This window comes from Solanum tuberosum, unplaced genomic scaffold (assembly GCF_000226075.1).
Source record: "Solanum tuberosum cultivar DM 1-3 516 R44 unplaced genomic scaffold, SolTub_3.0 scf00345, whole genome shotgun sequence".
NCBI classification, from domain to species: Eukaryota; Viridiplantae; Streptophyta; class Magnoliopsida; order Solanales; family Solanaceae; genus Solanum; species Solanum tuberosum.
In genome coordinates this window covers 559,509-578,756 of record NW_006239264.1, presented here as the reverse complement: position 1 = coordinate 578,756, position 19,248 = coordinate 559,509, and the positions used below count along the sequence as shown (strand labels likewise).

Here is a 19,248-nt window from a genome sequence, read left to right as displayed (position 1 = left end):
GGACTATATATACTTTAATTATATGATCCATTTTACAAGATGTAAGGGATTAATAATATCAAAGGGTGATTTTTTTGTATTTAAATTCTAACAAAATCAATTAAGGAAAAATTAGGCAACGTGACATGATACATAGTTAGAATTTCAAAATAAAATACTAAATGTATCTACGTTTTGAGTTTTATAGCAATGCATAAGCACACTAATATAACTTTTTCGCGCTTATAATATAATACCCACCTAATATAACTGATAACCATCTGAAACAATTGATACCCGCCTAATATAACTGATAACCATCTGAAACAATTGATGCTCGTTTAATATAACTGATAACCATATGAAACAATTGATACCCGTATGATATAACTGATATCTTCTGTTTAAATATAACTCGTTTGTTGATACAATTGATATCCATGTAATAATTATTACTCGATTTTGTAAATACGCAAATTATAGCTATATTCATAGCTCTAACCTATAGATATTTATAAAAATTTCTCATTAAAATATCATTATTTCCTCAAATAAATTGCTTTGATTGATCCAAAATATCATAGTGTGATTGTATTTTTGTACTAAAACAGCATTCTCCGGGCCCACCCACATCTTCATTTCAGCATAAGTTCGACGTAAACTACCAGTAGGTATCTTCTATAGACTAATATCCACCGTTCATTTTAATCAAACGGCTCAAAATCGATGTACCCTTAGGTTCATTGGTAATCCACACAACACCCACTAACTCTCCCCGTTTTCCTCTTCCCTCCGGCCCTCTGCAACTTCGCCGGTGCCCAAAAACGCCATCGTTTTTATTGTGAAGAACTCTCTTGAAGCTTTCCAGGCCGGAAGTAGCTTTATCGCAAATTGTTTGAGATCCGTTTGGCCTTAATTCTCTCTCCTCTGATCATAGGTTTATCTCTCTTTTGTACATAGAGATATATACATATATATGTATGTATATGTGTCATGTATATATATATATATATATGTACCTTCGTATATGTCGCTGTGTGTGTGTGCCTGCTTGTGACTATACATATGGTGATATAGACCTTTTTATCTGCATGACTGTCTGGTTATCTGTGTAAAAGTATCTGTGTATTTAGTGTGTATTGTTTATGTTTTTTCCCCAATTTTTTTTTAGCAGAGTATGATTTTAAGTTTGATAAAGTGAATTCTGGAAAGTATTGAATGGCAAAGTCTATGTTCAGTGTAAGCTTTAACTTTGTTATCTCATAATTCTAGAGATAACTTGTACATAATTAGAAATTACATGAAAGTGCTAATACGACTTTTATGATACAAAAACATGTATTCGCAGAAAAAAATTGCTTCTATTCTCGTGGTAAAAGTTTCATATAAAAGGGGATAGAGGAAGTACTTTGAATGAGCTCTTAAAAGGAATACTTGGTGATTGAAGACAACAGAAAAGCACTGTACTAGTATTTCATTTGGTTTTGGTGAAGCGTTTGTACAAAATTTAGACCGAAGTAGAGTTTCTAAATCCATTATTGAGCAAATTTGAGATTTGGTTGTGCGTGATTTGTGTTATTATATTGGGTACTTTATTATTGTGTTGTTGACTTGCAGTACTCATGCTTGCTTTACTTTTCTCAATTTCGATAGCTGAATACATGAGGACGTGGTAAATAAGGGAAATGTAGGGTAAGAAGAATAGTACTAGTTAAAGATGATTGTTATGGTGAAATCTGAAGAAGTGAACTTTTTGCAGGTCGTTACATAGTTTTAGATGGCATCTTCAAGGATATGAACTGGAGTACCTTGATGGATGTAATTCATTTTCCTAAAGTGGTTTACATGTTCCGGGATGGATGTTGAAGTGATCGATGTTGAAGAAGGGAACATGCACCAGCAAGGTGGTATAACTGATGACGGTGATGATGAACCCAGTGAGAGTGGAGAAGCAAATGTAAATGGAAGATCAAATGCACTTGATGGGGATAACATTGTTGAGCCGCAAATGGGTATGGTATTTCTTTCTGGAGATCAAGCAAAGAATTTCTATGATGAGTATGCTAGGCGTTTGGGTTTTACCACCCGTGTCTGTCAGTTTAATCGACTGAAGACTGATTTCTTATGTGACAAGGTTGGTTTGAGAAGAGTGTCGGGTGAATCCTGTGATGCAATGCTTAGAGTGGAGTTAAAAGGTCAAAACAAGTGGGTTGTGACCAAATATGTGAAGGACCACAGTCACTCCCTTGTGTATCCCAACAAGGTGCATCATCAGAGATCGCACAAGCATTTTGCGGTGACAAAAAAGAAGGTACCTGAGAATAATCAGGGTGTTGGAATTGTTCCTAGTGGTGTAATGTATGTCTCAGTAGACGGTAACCGCATCCCTGTAGAGATGAACCATGGAGCTAAGAGAACTCGTCCTGAAGAGTCAGATCAAACTGTTAAGAATTCTACACTTCAGAGTTTTTCTCCAAGACATTGCAATCAACGAAGAACATTAGGGAGAGATGCTCAGAATCTTCTTGATTACTTCAAGAAAATGCAGGCTGGGAATCCTGGATTTTACTATGCCATACAATTGGACGAAGATAATCGCATGTCTAATGTATTTTGGGCTGATGCAAGGTCAAGAAATGCATACAGTCATTTTGGTGATGCCGTTATACTGGACACGATGTACAGAGTTAATCAGTGCAGAGTCCCATTTGCTCCGCTCACAGGAGTAAATCATCATGGTCAGACAATTTTGTTTGGTTGTGCACTTCTTCTAGATGAGTCTGAGGCTACATTTGTCTGGCTATTCAAGACCTTCCTTGCCGCTATGAATGACCGTGCCCCTGTCTCATTAATTACTGATCAGGACACTGTTATTCAATCTGCAGTTGCTCAAGTTTTTCCTGAAACACGGCACTGTATCAACAAGTGGCATGTATTAAGGGGTGGCCAGGACAGAATGGCTCATGTATGTCACATGTTCCCAAATTTCCAGGTTGAACTCTATAATTGTATCAATTTGACAGAGACAGTTGAAGAATTTGAATCGTATTGGGAGATGATCCTTGATAAGTATGACCTGAAGAAGAATGATTGGCTTCAATCCATATATAATACACGTCGACAGTGGGTACCAGTTTATTTTCGTGATACTTTCTTTGCAGCCGTTTCTCCTAACCAGGAATATGAATGTTCATTTTTCGATGGCTATGTGAGTCAACAGATTACATTGCCATTGTTCTTCAGGCAGTATGAAAGAGCTTTGGAGAATTCATTTGAGAAGGAAACAGAAGCTGATTTTGATACAATATGCACCACTCCACCACTAAAGACACCATCTCCAATGGAGAAACAGGCAGCAACTTTATACACCAAGAAAATATTCTTAAAATTTCAAGAAGAGTTGGTGGAGACATTTGTCTACACTGCAAACAGAATTGATGGAGATGCGGTTATCAGCACATTCAGAGTTGCAAAATTTGAGGATGACCAGAAAGCATACCTTGTCGCATTGAATATATCTGAACTGAAAGCAAATTGTAGCTGCCAGATGTTTGAATGTAGTGGTATCCTCTGTAGACATATTCTTACAGTTTTTACAGTAACTAATATTCTTACATTGCCATCTCATTACATCTTGAAAAGGTGGACAATAAATGCAAAATGTGGTGCTGAATTAGATGAACATGTACAACTTCATGGTACTGAATCAATGACACAGAGATACAACAGTCTCTGCAGGGAAGCCATAAGATGTGCTGAAGAAGGGGCTGTATCTCAAGAGACATATAATGCTGCATTAGGTGCTCTTAAAGAAGGAGGAAAGAAGGTGGCTCTTGCAAAAAGAAATGTTTCTAAAGTTTCACCTCCTAGATCACAAGCCAGTTGTGTTGGCTATGATGATCGGAGGACGTCTACCTCTGCTTCAGAAATGACACCATTATTGTGGCCAAGACAAGATGAAATGACAAAGCGCTTTAATCTTAATGATACTGGTAGTCCTGCTCGGGCTGTTGCTGATTTAAATCCCCAGCGCATGGGCCCTGTTTCTCTTCACCGTGATGATGGTCATGCAGATAACATGGTACTGAAAACCATTTTATCTTATTTAATTTCACTAGCAGATTTTTCAACAAGATGTGCACTACTGATTTTTTTGGGATTCTTAGGTGATTCTTCCTTGCCTCAAGTCAATGACTTGGGTGATGGAGAATAAAACTTCGGCACCTGCGAATAGAGTTGCTGTCATCAACCTGAAGGTGCATTTCAGAGCTTTATGTATAATTTGATTTTGGTTCACTGTTTTAACTTTCTTTTTAAAGATCATCATGTCGGTGCATCGATTAATTGTTGTTTTGATAATGTAACTGATGTGTTTTGGATAGGGATATCAGGGTTTATCAGGGTTGTGTGCTTCCTTTGATTTTGTGACCACATGTTTCTGGTTTAATTTCAGTTATCATGTTCTCTACTGCTGATATGTCATGGATTTGATTATTCAATTATTGTTTACTGAGTTTCTTTGGTTGTAGCTGCAAGATTACAGTAGGACTCCTTCACGAGAATCAGAAGTTAAGTTTCAGTTATCCCAGGTCACACTAGAGCCCATGTTGAAGTCTATGGCTTATATCAGTGAGCAACTTTCCGCCCCGGCTAATAGGGTTGCTGTCATCAATCTGAAGGTATGTGTGGAAATTTGTAGTAATATTGGTGCGTACTCAGACTATATCTATTTATTTTCTGATGAGAAGCCAAGAAGGTAATCTTATCTATTCCTCTTCACTCGATATCAATTCCCTTTTGATTACTCTTAATTCTCTCTGTCATGTCCTTTCTCCTCCAGATTATCATATTCCTATTTTAAGTGCCAATATGTTTCTTATCCTCCTGTTTTCCTTTGTTATTTTCTCTCTTTTTTTGGGAGAGGAAAAGGCAGTTGGTATAAGGACATGGTAAATCTGTCTGGATCACAAAAGAAATCTAATCTTCTGTGACATACAATGCCAGCACATCTCATAGGCAAATGCATCATCACAAAGTTGCTTTTCTTTTTTTTTTCTTTTCCAAAGTAAGCCAGGTAGGGAAGGGGGCTTACCAGGAAAATTGAATAATTCAACTTGGTATGAAGGGTAAATGAGCATTCCTCAAAGTAGCACTATACTTTCCTAATACTCATATCCACACACTTTAAGTTCAAAAACCTAGATAAATAGCCTTAGACATGAATCCTGTGGTACACTCTAGCATGGTCCACAGTGGCGGAGCCAAAAATTTTGTTAAGGGTGTTCAAAATTTAAAGAGTAATTTTTTTTTTTAGCTAATGGGTGTACAAAATATATATTTTTTATTATTAATGAGTGGGTGCACCTAGATTTAAAATTAAATTACATATCATTTAACTAATCATATGAACATTTATAATTATAAAACTATTAATGGTATAAATCAAAACTAACCGGGAAAAGTCAACAAAAAACAGTTTTAACTACTACTCCCTCATTTGTCTTTACTTGTTTGTTTGACTTGACACTCTTAAGAAACAATAAATAAAAGGATAATTTTACTATATTATTCAGTTTAATTATCAGTTATTTAAATATGGAGAAGTGAATAGTATTTAATAATAGGAATAAAATAAACATAATATAATAAATTATCTCTTAATTTTTTAAATTAAACAAATAAAATTGAATAACTATCTTTATTAACTAGACAAGTAAAGATAGACAGAAAAGCAATTTAGTTATATAAGAAATATTAAATTTTCTCTAGGAATAATTTTTTTAAAGCAATAAAAAATTTGGAATGTGTATCATTTTTAACGTTGATTTCATTGTAAAAAAAGTATTTAATGATCTTGAATAATGAACTAGTTATAAACTTATAACATGCGGCAGTTATTTCTATTTGTTTCCCATCTTTGTTCTTTAAACTTAAAAAGGTTGTCATAAAATTGCCTCAACAAGAATCGAACCGCAGACGTTGGACACTGGACTGAACACACTTACCGCTGGACTATCAGCCGCTATTGTGCTTCAGTGTGTGCATTTATTTATATAAGGAAATAACACAGAATATATTGCATATACATACGATCTAATTTTCCGACGAAGGGTGGTCAGCTGACCACCCTTCACGGGCTGTAGCTCAGCCCCTTATGGTCCATGTAAATATAGTTCATATTTTAGGCAGTAGTGAGGCTGGAAACACAATATAGATTGACAAATAGGCAGGAATATAAGGCCAACAATTTTCCTCCTTAACACCTCAGTCTTTCTGCTGATTAGTCTCCTAGTCCTTATTGTCTACAACACCAAACACTGTTTTTTTTCATCAACTTCGCTCAAACTTATTGATTTCTTCAAATTTGGGAGTACCTCTTAAAAGAATATTTCATTCATCTGAATTTCCTAGATCATGCATGAACATTTATTAGTCAGAAACCTAAACCCTTTTTGACTTCTCGGAGGTGTAGCACTGTTCAAAGTGTGTTCTGTTATCTGCTGGAGGAGAACTTTGAATTTTCTGACTGGAAGCCGCTTATGAAGATTATCCAAACAAATTCAAGCATATATGATGATTTTCTTTGTATTCTCTCATTGCTTGTTTGGAAGTTGCCTTTATTTAAGTTTTAGTCAAAATGAAATGTTTGATATCCTGTAGTAATACATCTGTTGATAGTATGTTTCTATAAAAACAGTTGTCCTTGATGAGATTGAGAACTCACAAGTCAAAGAGCATTTGGTTGAGTAGTGCTTTGGTGTGTGGTCTATTTGCTTGTAGTATTGTCAATATATCCTTTCATTATTAAGTCTTAATTCGTTTTTGCCTACTTGCTGTATGTTTCTTTTTAAGGTTGTGAATTTCCTGGAAACTAGTTGTCAGCCTGTGAATTAATTGAAACTTCTTTCATGTAAAGAGTGCTAATAATTATTTAAATGCAGTGTTCAGTTGTTCTTGTAAAATCGATTAGACACATCAGCTTCTGCAGTGATTTGTCTTACTGATGCAGAATCTCTTTCTTTCAGCTTCAAGATACTGAAACAACTTCAGGAGAGTCAGAGGTGAAATTTCAGGTTTCTAGAGATACTTTAGGTGCCATGTTGAGGTCAATGGCATATATCCGTGAGCAACTGTCGAATACAGTAAGTTCCCTAGGCCTTTTCAGTATATATCATCTGCTTTATCTATCCAACTTGAAATCCTTTTAAGATAAAATTGACTTCACTGCTTTGGCATTATGGAGTTTTCCCCTGTTCCACTCAAATGGACTAGAGTAAACCTGAAACTGGAAATGGTTTTCTTACTGAAGTTCATCTTCATTGTAATCCGATCAATTTAACTGTGTGGAAATATCTTCCAGACTACCTGTGAAGGAGTAGCTCTTCGCTGTTAACTACTTGAACAATTCTCAATGTTATTCTTATGACATTAGAATTGGGTTTATATCATTTTTTGCCGGCAAATGATATTGTCTGGGTATCAAAAAGTTTGTCTCTGTATTTTCATTTTGAATCACATATCTCGTTGAACTTATATTTGAAAAAAATTCTTGATCTTCTTTTTGGTAATTTTGGTGCCTTATTGTGAGAACATAACAGTACAAGAAACAGGGAAAAGGGATGTGGTCATGTAGATATAGCTGATCTATAATGAGTTAAATATAGCAAGCAGATTTCTTGTATCAAATGATACAGGAAATGATATAGATGTCCTAGTCCCACCAAAAAGAGACAAAACAAAGTTAAATGTGCTAATCTCATCGCGAATAAATCCTTGTTTCACCGACATCTAAAACTCCCTCTAATGCATCTAAGTTTATAGATGTCTATTTTAACTGATACTTATAACAGGAGCATGCTATGCATTACATGCATGCGTGTGTATACATGTCCAAGTACATAGTTTAGCCATGGACCACAGAACAAGAAATAAGCTTACACAGTAGTGCTTATTTTGGGTCCATTCCCAGGATGTGTCCAAGTAATGTGATGAAGTGTTATATCTCTTTAGTTTTTCCATATAAGATTCAGTTTTAAAGTCTGTCAACTTCATTAACTGTGTTTGATCAATTCGACCCATTCATTGATCAGACCCTTTCTTGTTAGCTAGACGTTAACCGTTCACCTCAACTCGTATGACAGGTTGAGTCGCAACTGGAGATTCCAGCAAAAAAGCAACGGAAATAGAAGTTATGTCCTTTTACCATTTATAGCCAGTTGTGTGAATAGATAACCTTGCGGAATGGGGTGCTGCTGCTGTGCTGACATTCTTCTTTAAACATGTAATTAGTATGGTTGAATTTGGAATCATCCAAGTTCTCATTGTGGAGCTTTAGATAGGATAGCAGTTTTACATGCTTTGCCTTTTCTGCATTATTTGTACATGTAAATTATTAATTTTATAAGAATGCAAGGCCATGTGTTTTTTTTCTTGTTGGTTTTCCTATTTTAAACATTTGCGTTGAGTTCAACGTATACGTGTTACTTCCCACCAACATAACTATTCCTTCTCTTGTTCAACTCTCTTTTTATTTCTTTCTTTTTCTAAACTTCAAGCTCCTGAATGAACTGCTTATAAGACTTCAATTCTTCTCAGTAAAACAGTAGAAAAGTACACCCTTCTCACAGGACACATTTCATACAAATTTGAACATGTTCGTGTTAATTCATCCATCACTAAAGCAAATAAAAACAGGCTAAAGACCGATCCCTGGTGCAACTCATCACAACCAGGACGACCCTTCTTTTGTAGGAACCATTTAAATGGAGAACACAACATGATGCTTAGACTGAATAGGAAAAAACCATAATTAAAGCAATTGTTTACAAGTAGAGATTCAAGTACTTTCGACCAACATAATAATGGTTTTTTTGATGAAGTCAACTAACATTACAACTTTGTCTCTATTTACTTGACCTATACAAATGATGGTGAGAGTAGAAATTCTGGCAGTAATTTCTTTAAAGGAATCCCACAAAAGGGACACCAAGGTTTTGGATGTTCATCATCTGTGTTAGACTTGAAATCTGAAGGATATCCAGTCATTCTGAAGATGGGTGAAGGGGCTAATATTGAGGCCCATCTCTGACAGCACATGCAATGCCATACCGGAGCAATTGGGCAAATACGCATAGAAACAGCACATCGAGATAGTTTGTGTGTCGGATCATTTCCAGTATCACACTTCACCCCCTGACAGATGGCGGAATCTGGAGAATCAAAAGGTACTGATGCTGAGCAGAAACTACATTCCTCCTTCTCTACATATTCACAAAAAGAGGGACGCTGACTGCAAAATAAGACAGTGAGTCAGAATCAGCAACATCCACATGAACATGTTACTTGTGTCTGTATCACACGCCACGATCAACTTGAATACTAATGGTCAATAGCTATAGAATAAACAATAACTGGCACATGAAAATTCAAAGTTTCCATCATCAAGAAAGATAAAACGTGCATCAATGTGATAAAACCTATTCAACTGGTTAAGATAGAATTCAAACAATAAGTAAGATAAAATGCAGATTTCTTTTATCAATTCCTTTTATATTCCTTAAAACCAATCAATGTTCGTATATAGTTAAGATCTAGGAGAAAATGAGCATCATTTTAGATCACAAAATATTATTCTATTTTACACTAAAAAGATAATACACTAGATATAGCTGGGAAAAAAAAAAACTGAAACATCAGAACGTTGAAAATACAAAGACTGTAAATGGCATAGATCATGCGTAAGAGAAGTTATTAAAGCAGGCATGTGGTGGAACTACCTCTTCTTAACGGTTCGTACTTCGTCTGCAAGAAGTTTCAGATGATTCTTTATATCTTTACGATGAATTGCAACCCACTGCTCCATCTGTGCTGTTCCAATAGGGACCCAGTAATCAGGTTTAGTACCCTTTCCATGAGAAGCAGAGGCGACATCAAGAAAGACAGTAAAGCTATAGCCAACCAGCCTATCTCTCAGTTCCATTTCACTATTTGAATGAAGCTGTGTCCAATCCAATCTTTCATCTTCAGCACCACCAATGACCTCCAAAAGCTGTGATTTCCCATCAAGTTTATCTGTCTCCACCTTTTTCAAGACTACCAGCTTACTGATGATGTTGAGGAGTTGCAACTTACGCGAGGAGATCTCTGAGAGACATTTAATTGCTTCAGACAAGTTTGCAGAAACTCCAACCGAAGATTTCAACCATTTAAGTACAATATGTTCCACATATTTCGGAATAGACTGTTTAAAGGCCAAGAGTGCTGCTACAACATCCCAAACAACCAGTGGTTTATCCAAAGGTTCATGCTGATTTAATGACCATAATATATTATTCTCCCAACTAATTAGCTCTTTCTCAGGAAAATCTGGGAATATTTTAACATCAAAATCGGGACAAACAGTAGAGGAAATCTCCAGTTGCTGTCCTCCAATCCATAGAAATTCTACTGCAGCTTTCAGAGCCCTGGAAGTTTTGAACAAAGCGATGTTAGTTTCTCAAGCAAGCTATCCTTCCCACTAAAGCACTACCACTAATTTATCGTCTCTTTTTTTAAAAATAGAATAGACAGAAGCACAGGGCAGTTGTCAGATTATCTCTGGACCATATTAGTGTAAATCCGTAAAAGATGTAAGCCTTAACTTTACAGAAGAGAACATGTCAATAATCAACGAAATATCATTTATCACAATGACAGTTCCAAGTATAAACATCCATTCTTTGTTCATGTAGATTATGTTTACTTTCAATTGAAAGATGGATCTATGCATATTGGAAAGTAGCAGTTTTACATAGCAGATAAGGAAATCTGTGTAGGAGAACTTATTGATTAATATAATGGTATAGCTTTCTTGAGAATGATAATGGTATAGCTTTAACAATAAAACCTACTTTTCCCTCACAAAAGATGAGGAGACGGAAGAGAAAAATGATCTAGAAAACTATATGGACTTTTTAAGCATTCTAAAATTGCAAACTCCGGAATTTGTTGAAACTGGGAGGTCGTAGGTACCCAGTGGAGAACACCAGTCATAAAAAAAATACTAATAGTTGACAAAAGAATCTTCCAGACCCTTCTTTTGTAAAAAGTACTATCAAGAGCATGACGAGTTTTTATTATTAGAAGATAAATCTGTAGCCTGTAGCCTGTAACCTGTTAACGATATACCTAGATCCAGGTGAAAATTGGCATCTACAAATATATAACAACAAACAGCCAAAAAGGGGAAATAGAATACCTTGCCTCGTACATTGGATTTAGTAGCGCAGTAGAAAAAGCTCTTACCTGCACAGTGTGTATAACTTTTGTTGGTATAAAAGTAATAAAACAGAACATAAAAGAATAAACATCTCATTCAATAATCACCATTATTAAGAAGGATTTTTATCTGATGATCTGTTTATAATGCGAGAAGCTTGTAACGAAATAAAAGTAGATCTTATAGTTTCAGGTGGGAGTTTCTAGTTGAACTTGCTGAAAATCTGTACTGATCAAGATTTAACAAGACTTAGTTGCATTCTGTTCTAATAAACAAATACCAAGATGGTCCTAAGATGCTGGCAAGAATTATCTATCTGCTGAGCTTTTACGGGAGAGTTTCCAGTAAGATATTTCAGTGTGATTTTACTAGATTAATATTAGCGAATAAAAGTGGTCAAGTTATCCTGTGCAGGCAGGAGAGAAAAACAAAATCAATCATTAAAAAATACAGACCGATGCTTTCTTCTCTCTCCTCTCTCAGTGCAGGTTAACCTAACGTGCGCCGTCGAGATCCATGGAATGAGGACGAGGGGTAGGGAGCAGGACGGCCTAGGAAACAACCACTTGTAGCATTTGGTAGTTCTGTAGGGTTTCGATTGCCGGCGGAGGCCTCATCTTCAAAACACCCTACCATATGGAACAGCAGACGCCGCTGAAACCCTCATCCAGTTCCAGCAAATTGACACAGGAGGATACAAGTATTGAGGCAGACGCAAATCTAGCTGGGGATTCACAACCCCAAGAGCTACTGGGGTCCACTGCAGCTCACTCAAATCTCAGCTCCCCTATAATGAGTATTGGGCAGACAGTAAGAGACCTACAGAGAAGGGTGACAGGAAACTCCAGTAAGTGCCAAAGTGATGGAACAAGTGATAGACCTGGAACCTAACCTTGAGCGGGCCACTCTTTTCTCGGGTAATAGATCCGCAGATAATGGTATGACACTTTCCTACTTCTCTCCCCAACTTGTTAATGGACAAGCTATTGTTCAGCTGGAAAAGGAGGAAGTAGACCCTGAAATAGAGAAGTGAAAATGCCCACTAATTGTTTATGTGATTGGAAACTCATACTGGATTTTCCCTCATGTATAGGTATATCAAGTAGACTTGGAATAAGATTGCTGATCCGGAACTGTTCTTACATGATGAAGGCTACTATGTAGTTAGATTCCAAAGTATGTTGATATGAATGAGATTGTTTACTCCAGATCATACACCATCAGGAATAAACCAATGATATTGAAGCCATGGATCACTGATTGTAACTTCAGTGAGGAGTTTTGACTGATATTCCTCTTTGGGTCAAATTCCCCAATCTACCAATGAGTTGTTGAAGTAGTGGCAGCCTGTTGACTTCGACTGGAAACCACAATATAGTCCCCAATGCTTAACTACTGGACATATATGCCCTGCCCAGAAAAAAGCTGATGTCCAACAAGGTGAACAGAATAGAAGGAAAGGTGCACCAAAGAAGATGGTCCAGGAATGGAATTCAAAGAATGCTGTATCCACTAGTCAGTCCATCCAGGCCAATCAACAAAAAGATGTTATCCCTTTGCAAGCAAATACAATGGCCAAGTAGTGAGAAGTTGCATACAGTGCCTGAAGTAAGCAAACAACATCAGGGAGTTCCTGTAGTGCCTGAGGTTGAAAATCTTCAAACTCAACAAACTTCAAGAGGAAAGGAGAGTTCGCAGAGTCAAGAACTCAACCTTGATAATTTTCCAATGCTTGGATCTGTGCTTGTTCATAAGATTAGAAACAGTTTCCAACTATTGCAGAGGGGAGATCACAATGTCAATCAGAGTCCTCGACATCCTTATGACTTTATTAGTGTGGAATATCAGGGAGGTGAATAAAAATTATAAACAAAAGGAGCGGAGGAATAATATGAAAACCAAAAAAATTAAGTTTATTAGCCTGCTAGAGACTAGAGTCAAACAACATAGAAGTGAGAGGATCTCCAAACTCATTGTTCCAGGATGGGGCTTCCTATATCACATGCTGTAAATGGTAAAGATTTGGATCTTATGGGATACTCGACACTACAATGTCACACTTCTTAAAGCTATTGCCCAATTTATCCATTGTGAAGTTCGAGATGTTACTACCAATTTTCAATGTGTCATGACAGTTGTTTATGGCTTCATTACAGTGGAACAAAGAAGAACTCTATAGCACAGCCTTATTGATATGCCACAGGCCCTACTAGTCTTGGGTGATTTTAATGCTGTTTCTCTCATCAGCTGATAGAGTTAGTGGTAATCCAGTGAGTTATTATGAAGTCAAAAACTTTGCTGAGTGTATTAACACCCTTGTGCTGAATGAATTGAAATGGAGAGGGAATTTTTCAACTAGAACAATAAACAACAAGCAACAGATAGAGAGTCGAACAGTTTGGAAACTTTGTATGGATGATGAAGTGGGGCAATATCCCTCTTGAATTTGATCCGCCTAACCAGGATATTGGTGTTTACTATGTTCATCGAAAATTGTGAATTAGTATGCAGACAAACCACACTCAAAATAAGGACTTAAGGGATAATGCATTACCACAGCCAGCACCAGATTCCCCGGAGATACGGCTAGACCTAAGCAAGAACAAAATGCATCTGGCACCTGCAAAGAATTTTTCATTTATGAAACAGTTGGTGAGAGAGACGCATGAACCAAGATACATGTGCGTACATCAGCAGAGCCTTCCACACCAGGTGTATTAGAAGGAATAGGTACTTCACACAGGGAATTTTCATGTAAAATCCAGCAGCGTGTTGAGTCATCCTGCAAAATATTCAGGAAGAAAGTTGATCTTACCATTAAATTATGCTCAAAATGCAAGAACTTCCATGTAAATCTCACATCAGGTTTGGTAAATAGAACTGTTTAGTTACCAAAAAAATAATCACATAGGGATTTGGGGGATGGAATTTGGAAAATTTTTGTATGCTACATTACTTTTACAGCCATCATAGTCAGAGAGACATCCAAAGAGTGCTCTCCATTAGGTTGATAACAGTAACACTATTCAGAGAATGGTAATGTTGTGGTTTAAATGTTTAGGACAAAAGTCAGAAAGTAGACATAAAATAGTCCAAGTAGAAACACCAAATAATAAAGTAGCTTACCTGGCTGCAGCTGTACAGGCAACGTCCGTCAAAAGCCCAAGATAGACCTGTAACCTAGAACACATCAACACAAGTTAATATCTCCAGATGCTAAAGAGGTAAGGATTTGAGTATCAATAAGAACTCACAGCATGGTTATGTGCATCATAGGAGCCAGCTTTCTCAAATCTACGAAGAAGAATGTCACAAGTCCACACTTCAATTGATCCAGATCCCTTGCCAATGGCTAAAAGCATTTTGTTAGGTGACTGCCCAGAGACAGTGAGGGAAACCATAGTGGCCATTGCAAAGTCGGCAGCCTTTACCTGTTTAGACAATAAGAAATAGATAATGAGCCGAAGAAGTGAAAAAAGAATAATTATAGAAAATTTGTATGTCAAAAAGAGACCTCCTTCAATAGCGAAAAGGGCGAACCACTAGGTTCTGATGATTCTTCTAGTCTTCTGCAACACGCCTGCCAGATTTTCACACTACAAAATGAAAAGTAAGAAGAATAAATTGTTGAACCTATTAACTCGTGCAAAAATGCAATATATTGCAGGCCATTGCATTAACTGACACCAACATCTACATTTATAGGCGTCTTCTGCAGTTAGTTTGATTGTTTAGCATCAGTTTGATTCACGATGTTATGACATATGGAGATGGGTATGCAGTGAGTGGAACTCTTCACACGGTATCAATGTGTATGCAATGAACGATTCCCGGTATCTGTTTGAACTTACATCTAGAAAGGAAGCAGATCATGTCATCCATGGATATTGGAGATGGAAGAAATCCAAATTGACGGTTGAATGGTGGTCACCCACTGTTGGATGTTGGCCAGAAGAGGTGGCAAGAAGCTGGGTCTGGACCTGTATATACGCTTCGCCTCTGAACATGTGGTTGCAAACCACTTTCAAGCAGATCGACAGATAAGTGGGGGATGGATTAAAACAGAGGAGGAAACCTCACTCAAAAATCATCTGCGCTGGGCCCGGTTTAAAGTTAGAGGTGACGGTTCAGAGGTCTCTAGAGAGAAGGAAATGGAAAGTGACGGTTCATTATCTCCCAGCAGTTTGATTCAGGATGTTAACTAAAACTTCTATCCTTAAAAGCTTCCATTCTACTGTTCTTTTACCATTTGATTACTTAATTTCTTCCTAAATAACAAGGAAGTTTAGCTTTATAATATAGGATGGCACAAACACATATCTCGTCCCTGAAACTTTGGCACAACTGTTCTTGACCTCTTGCTTTACCAATTGATTACTTCATCACTTCCTCATTGGCAATACAACGTTAACTATTAATAACGATCTTTTAGCTTTACTATAATAGGATGGTCACTAACACGTATTTCTTATTTAAGGCTTTCATTCAACTGTTCTTCCCACTTGACACTTTATTCTGTCCTCATTGCCAATTATAAAACCACCTCATTCCTTCATCTAGAAGCTAAGTGCTCTAAGTTGTTTTGGATTTTCTTGTCTTGATTTGTCTATTCAGAAGATAAGATTAATACTAAGCAGAAAAAAAACAAAGCAGAGAGTCTCTAGACAATCAGGTGAAAAATAGAGGAGTCAGCATGCTAACAACTTCTTTTCATTTCATGGCAGAATGTGTTGTAGTATACTGCACCCATCGCTGCTTTTTTGCTATGATTATTGAATAATATTAACGTAGATACATACCTCCCATTGGAACATCCAGTAGCCAATAAAAGTAGAGGATCTGAAGCATCAGAAATGAACAAGCTCCAACTGATTGTTGTGATCCAAGTATCATGTGCATCGAGAAGTCCAACAAGCACTGTTTTATTTGAGTCAGGGCTGTTCATAATAGAGTAGCTTTCTGGTTTATGAATTCTCCATAATGATAGTACGCCAGACTTCCCTCCAACCGCAAGTACAGAACAGCTACTGGTCAAGCCATTAGCAGAAGATATACCACATCCAGATGTCTGTGGCAGACAGGGTGACCACGCAACAATGAGTGAGGACAGCATCGCATTGCGAGAGGCATATTCGTCGGCAGTGATTAGTGATTGACAGCCATCTTCAAAAACTTTCTTAGAAAACCTTGATCGTAAGCGAGGAGCAGTAAAAGTATTTTTCTGTTTCTGACTGCATGCTTTAACCTCCATCACCTAACAAAAAAGTAATAGCATCATAAGAAAACTGGTATTGAAGTTGGTAATAAGCAAATTTCATCATATAAATAACAAAATAATCATTTGGCAAAGGTAGTTCTTAAATGTTCACTTCTTTTCCCTTCTATCTCTGTCTACATTCTTTGCAGTCAAAGTAATTACAGCATGTGAGAGTACAATATTCATGCATAGTGAAAATACTTGGAGGAACCAAAGAGATCAGCAAGTACGGGCAATGCGTTCAGTCTCCGACGCTTAAGTTCCTTTCTCATGATAGAGATTGGCAGATCATCATCATCTCCCTCATCAAAGCAAGCTTGACTAGGCTGTTAGAACAGAAATCAAGTCAAACCAAATACAGCTGAAGATGCAGAGAAGAGGCACTGTTTCATGTGAAAAGAGTAAAATCCACATAATGGAGAAACAATGAATTTAACTTACATCAGCACCTTCTGAGACTCTAAAGTTTGCTGCCTGAAAATTGGTAGTTTTGAGATAGCTATACAGCATGTTTGATATATCCATGACCTGTTGAAGTTTGATAATTAGATCAATGGGCAAAGACTAGAAGGATAAAGGACGGAAGATCACTATGAAGAAATGGGAGAAACCCATTGGAAATTGTTCAAGAGAACCATGTGGCTTGATCACTGAGGACTCTCAAGTTCTAAACTGAACTTCTAGATGCGAATTGGAGAGTGTTATTCACACCAAAATGATAAAGGATCTGGGATAAGAATTGAACAGGAATACAATCTAAACCAAAGACATGAACTAATAGAATGCTTTCAGGCATTTGCTGAGGTAGTAAAATACTATGTTTCAAAAGAATAGCACTGGGTATTGAAGTCTTCAATCTGTGAGGAAGTAGCCAAAACGATATAAATATACTATTCCACATCCTTGTTTGATTCATACCTCTACCCACTCTGTTGAAAACTCAAGAAATGGCATCCGGTAAAGCCTCACATGTCCTTCAGTAGTGCAGACTGCAAGCAAACAACTACACCAAGCAAAAACATTGTTATTCACATTAGTGTTGAGAACGACCAAAGATCATTAAACTGATATGCTTCATAGATCATACCCAGAATTTGAAGCAAATCCAATAGGTGACCAGGATATTGACCGGACACATGGCCGATTTTCCCGATATTGTTTTTCTTGGGGAGAGGAGTCTCGAGATAATGCAATATGTAACATACAATCAGAGAGTAAATCTGTGAAGATTTGAAGTAGAAATTCAGGCATAGTTGGAACACATATACGAACCATTAATAAGTTGTCTAACTAATTCACAACACTTTTTTGAACTAGTAATAAATTTACTAATGTGGGTAATTTCCCGATACCCAAGTGGTAGTAAAGCAAATAACCTATACAATATATGGTTCTGCACAGAAAACATCATCTTGTACTAACAAGAATCCCATTCATGCACCAAAAATCAACTGTACAAGACATATAACATTACCTTTTCTCTCAATGAACCCAACAGAAAAAGGTTTGCCAGGAGGTATAGTAATGAGACCTCGTGATCCAAATCGTTTAGCTGGATTCTGAAAAAAAAGAAAAATATTACTTTTCACTAGCACGTCTGCTAATTCAATGCCTAATCAATGATACTAAATCCCCAACATGGGTTGTGGTGCGTGATGGGATTATTCCTCCCTTAACCAAAGGTTTCAGGTTCGAGCCTGAGTATGGAGAAAATCCTATTAGGAGAGCCACCCCCAAGTGGCTCTGCATTGCACGATCCGGATTTAGCCGGAGCTCCAATGCGGGCTTGGGGCACCGGGTGGGAAACCAAAAAAATGATGCTAAATCGAAAGCTTGTTAAATATCCAAAGATGCAAACTTTTACAGCATTATTACAAGAAAGGCACAAGAGGATCAGCTGTGAACAAGAAATTTACCAATATGGTAACAATATGACCGGAAGCAACTGCCACCAAATTCTCCTCAGACCAAGCTACAGAATTGGGGTGAGATGGGGAAGCCACAAGTATAGAAGCTTGAAAACTCGAAGACATTGTTGTATTTACCAGACCAAATTGTGAATCCTGAGAAACATGTCAACAATTACAAACTCCTCCTATACAGCATAACTAGAGTCAATTTTTGTACGGAAAAAAGGGGGAAAACTGAAAATAGAGAATCACAACAAGGAAAATCATCAATGCTGAAAATAATTACCTTGAATCGATTCAACAATAAAATTACATGCTTCAATGGCGTCTTCGTTGATAATTTAGAGAGCTTCGGCAAACTGGGGTTTTAGGGGTTTAATAGGTTTCTTTTTAATTTTGGTGGCAAACGACCAATTGATTAAATTTGGACGGTTAAATTGAACTTATTAAGTGTAATTTAGGTGTGTTTTAACCGTTGACTCATAAGATTATGAAAAAAAAGAAAGATTGCTGTATAATTTCCGGATAAAATTTGGATTAAGCGGAGTTTGAATTGACTTTTTTTTAAATAAAAAAATGACTTATAAATAAAAAACAAAAAATTATTGTTTAAAAATACTTTTTGTGTTATCCATATACCGAGAGGATGATTTGTTAGGATATAGTGGCCTAATCACCCGTAAAATTCGATTAAAATAAGATAAAAGAGGATGCTATATTGCTAAATGTTAGATTATAACAATTATTCTCTCTTTATTTTTACTTTTCCTATATGACTCTTTCATAGTTGAGATTGGTTATGGGTTATATTAATTATTTGATTTATCATATTAAAAATAATATGT

At 36.7% G+C, this 19,248-nt stretch overlaps 2 protein-coding genes across 4 annotated transcripts; one reads left to right on the top strand and one right to left on the bottom strand.

Moving 5' to 3' along the window:
• The first annotated feature begins 554 nt into the window (after window positions 1-554).
• LOC102589611 (protein FAR1-RELATED SEQUENCE 3) lies at window positions 555-8,409 on the top strand. 2 transcript variants are annotated; one of them, XM_006361073.2, is made up of 7 exons: window positions 555-916; window positions 1,597-1,671; window positions 1,739-4,060; window positions 4,146-4,235; window positions 4,509-4,658; window positions 7,005-7,121; window positions 8,121-8,409. In XM_006361073.2, exons 3-7 carry the CDS (start codon window positions 1,835-1,837, stop codon window positions 8,163-8,165), a joined length of 2,628 nt encoding a protein of 875 aa, XP_006361135.1. In that variant the 5' UTR covers window positions 555-916; window positions 1,597-1,671; window positions 1,739-1,834; the 3' UTR covers window positions 8,166-8,409. The 2 variants fall into 2 exon arrangements, with proteins under 2 accessions (XP_006361135.1, XP_006361134.1); XM_006361072.2 differs by lacking the exon at window positions 1,597-1,671.
• A 359-nt stretch (window positions 8,410-8,768) lies between these two features.
• On the bottom strand, window positions 8,769-18,828 carry LOC102589284 (uncharacterized). 2 transcript variants are annotated; one of them, XM_015315128.1, is made up of 16 exons: window positions 18,690-18,828; window positions 18,410-18,588; window positions 17,968-18,052; window positions 17,581-17,713; window positions 17,412-17,496; window positions 16,935-17,021; window positions 16,724-16,819; window positions 16,036-16,490; window positions 14,751-14,832; window positions 14,491-14,667; window positions 14,363-14,416; window positions 13,926-14,018; window positions 13,791-13,856; window positions 11,216-11,262; window positions 9,756-10,442; window positions 8,769-9,268 (listed from the first exon to the last, which is right to left on the bottom strand). In XM_015315128.1, exons 2-16 carry the CDS (start codon window positions 18,524-18,526, stop codon window positions 8,896-8,898), a joined length of 2,637 nt encoding a protein of 878 aa, XP_015170614.1. In that variant the 5' UTR covers window positions 18,527-18,588; window positions 18,690-18,828; the 3' UTR covers window positions 8,769-8,895. The 2 variants fall into 2 exon arrangements, with proteins under 2 accessions (XP_015170614.1, XP_006361133.1); XM_006361071.2 differs by having other exon boundaries at window positions 18,410-18,556.
• Window positions 18,829-19,248: the final 420 nt, after the last annotated feature.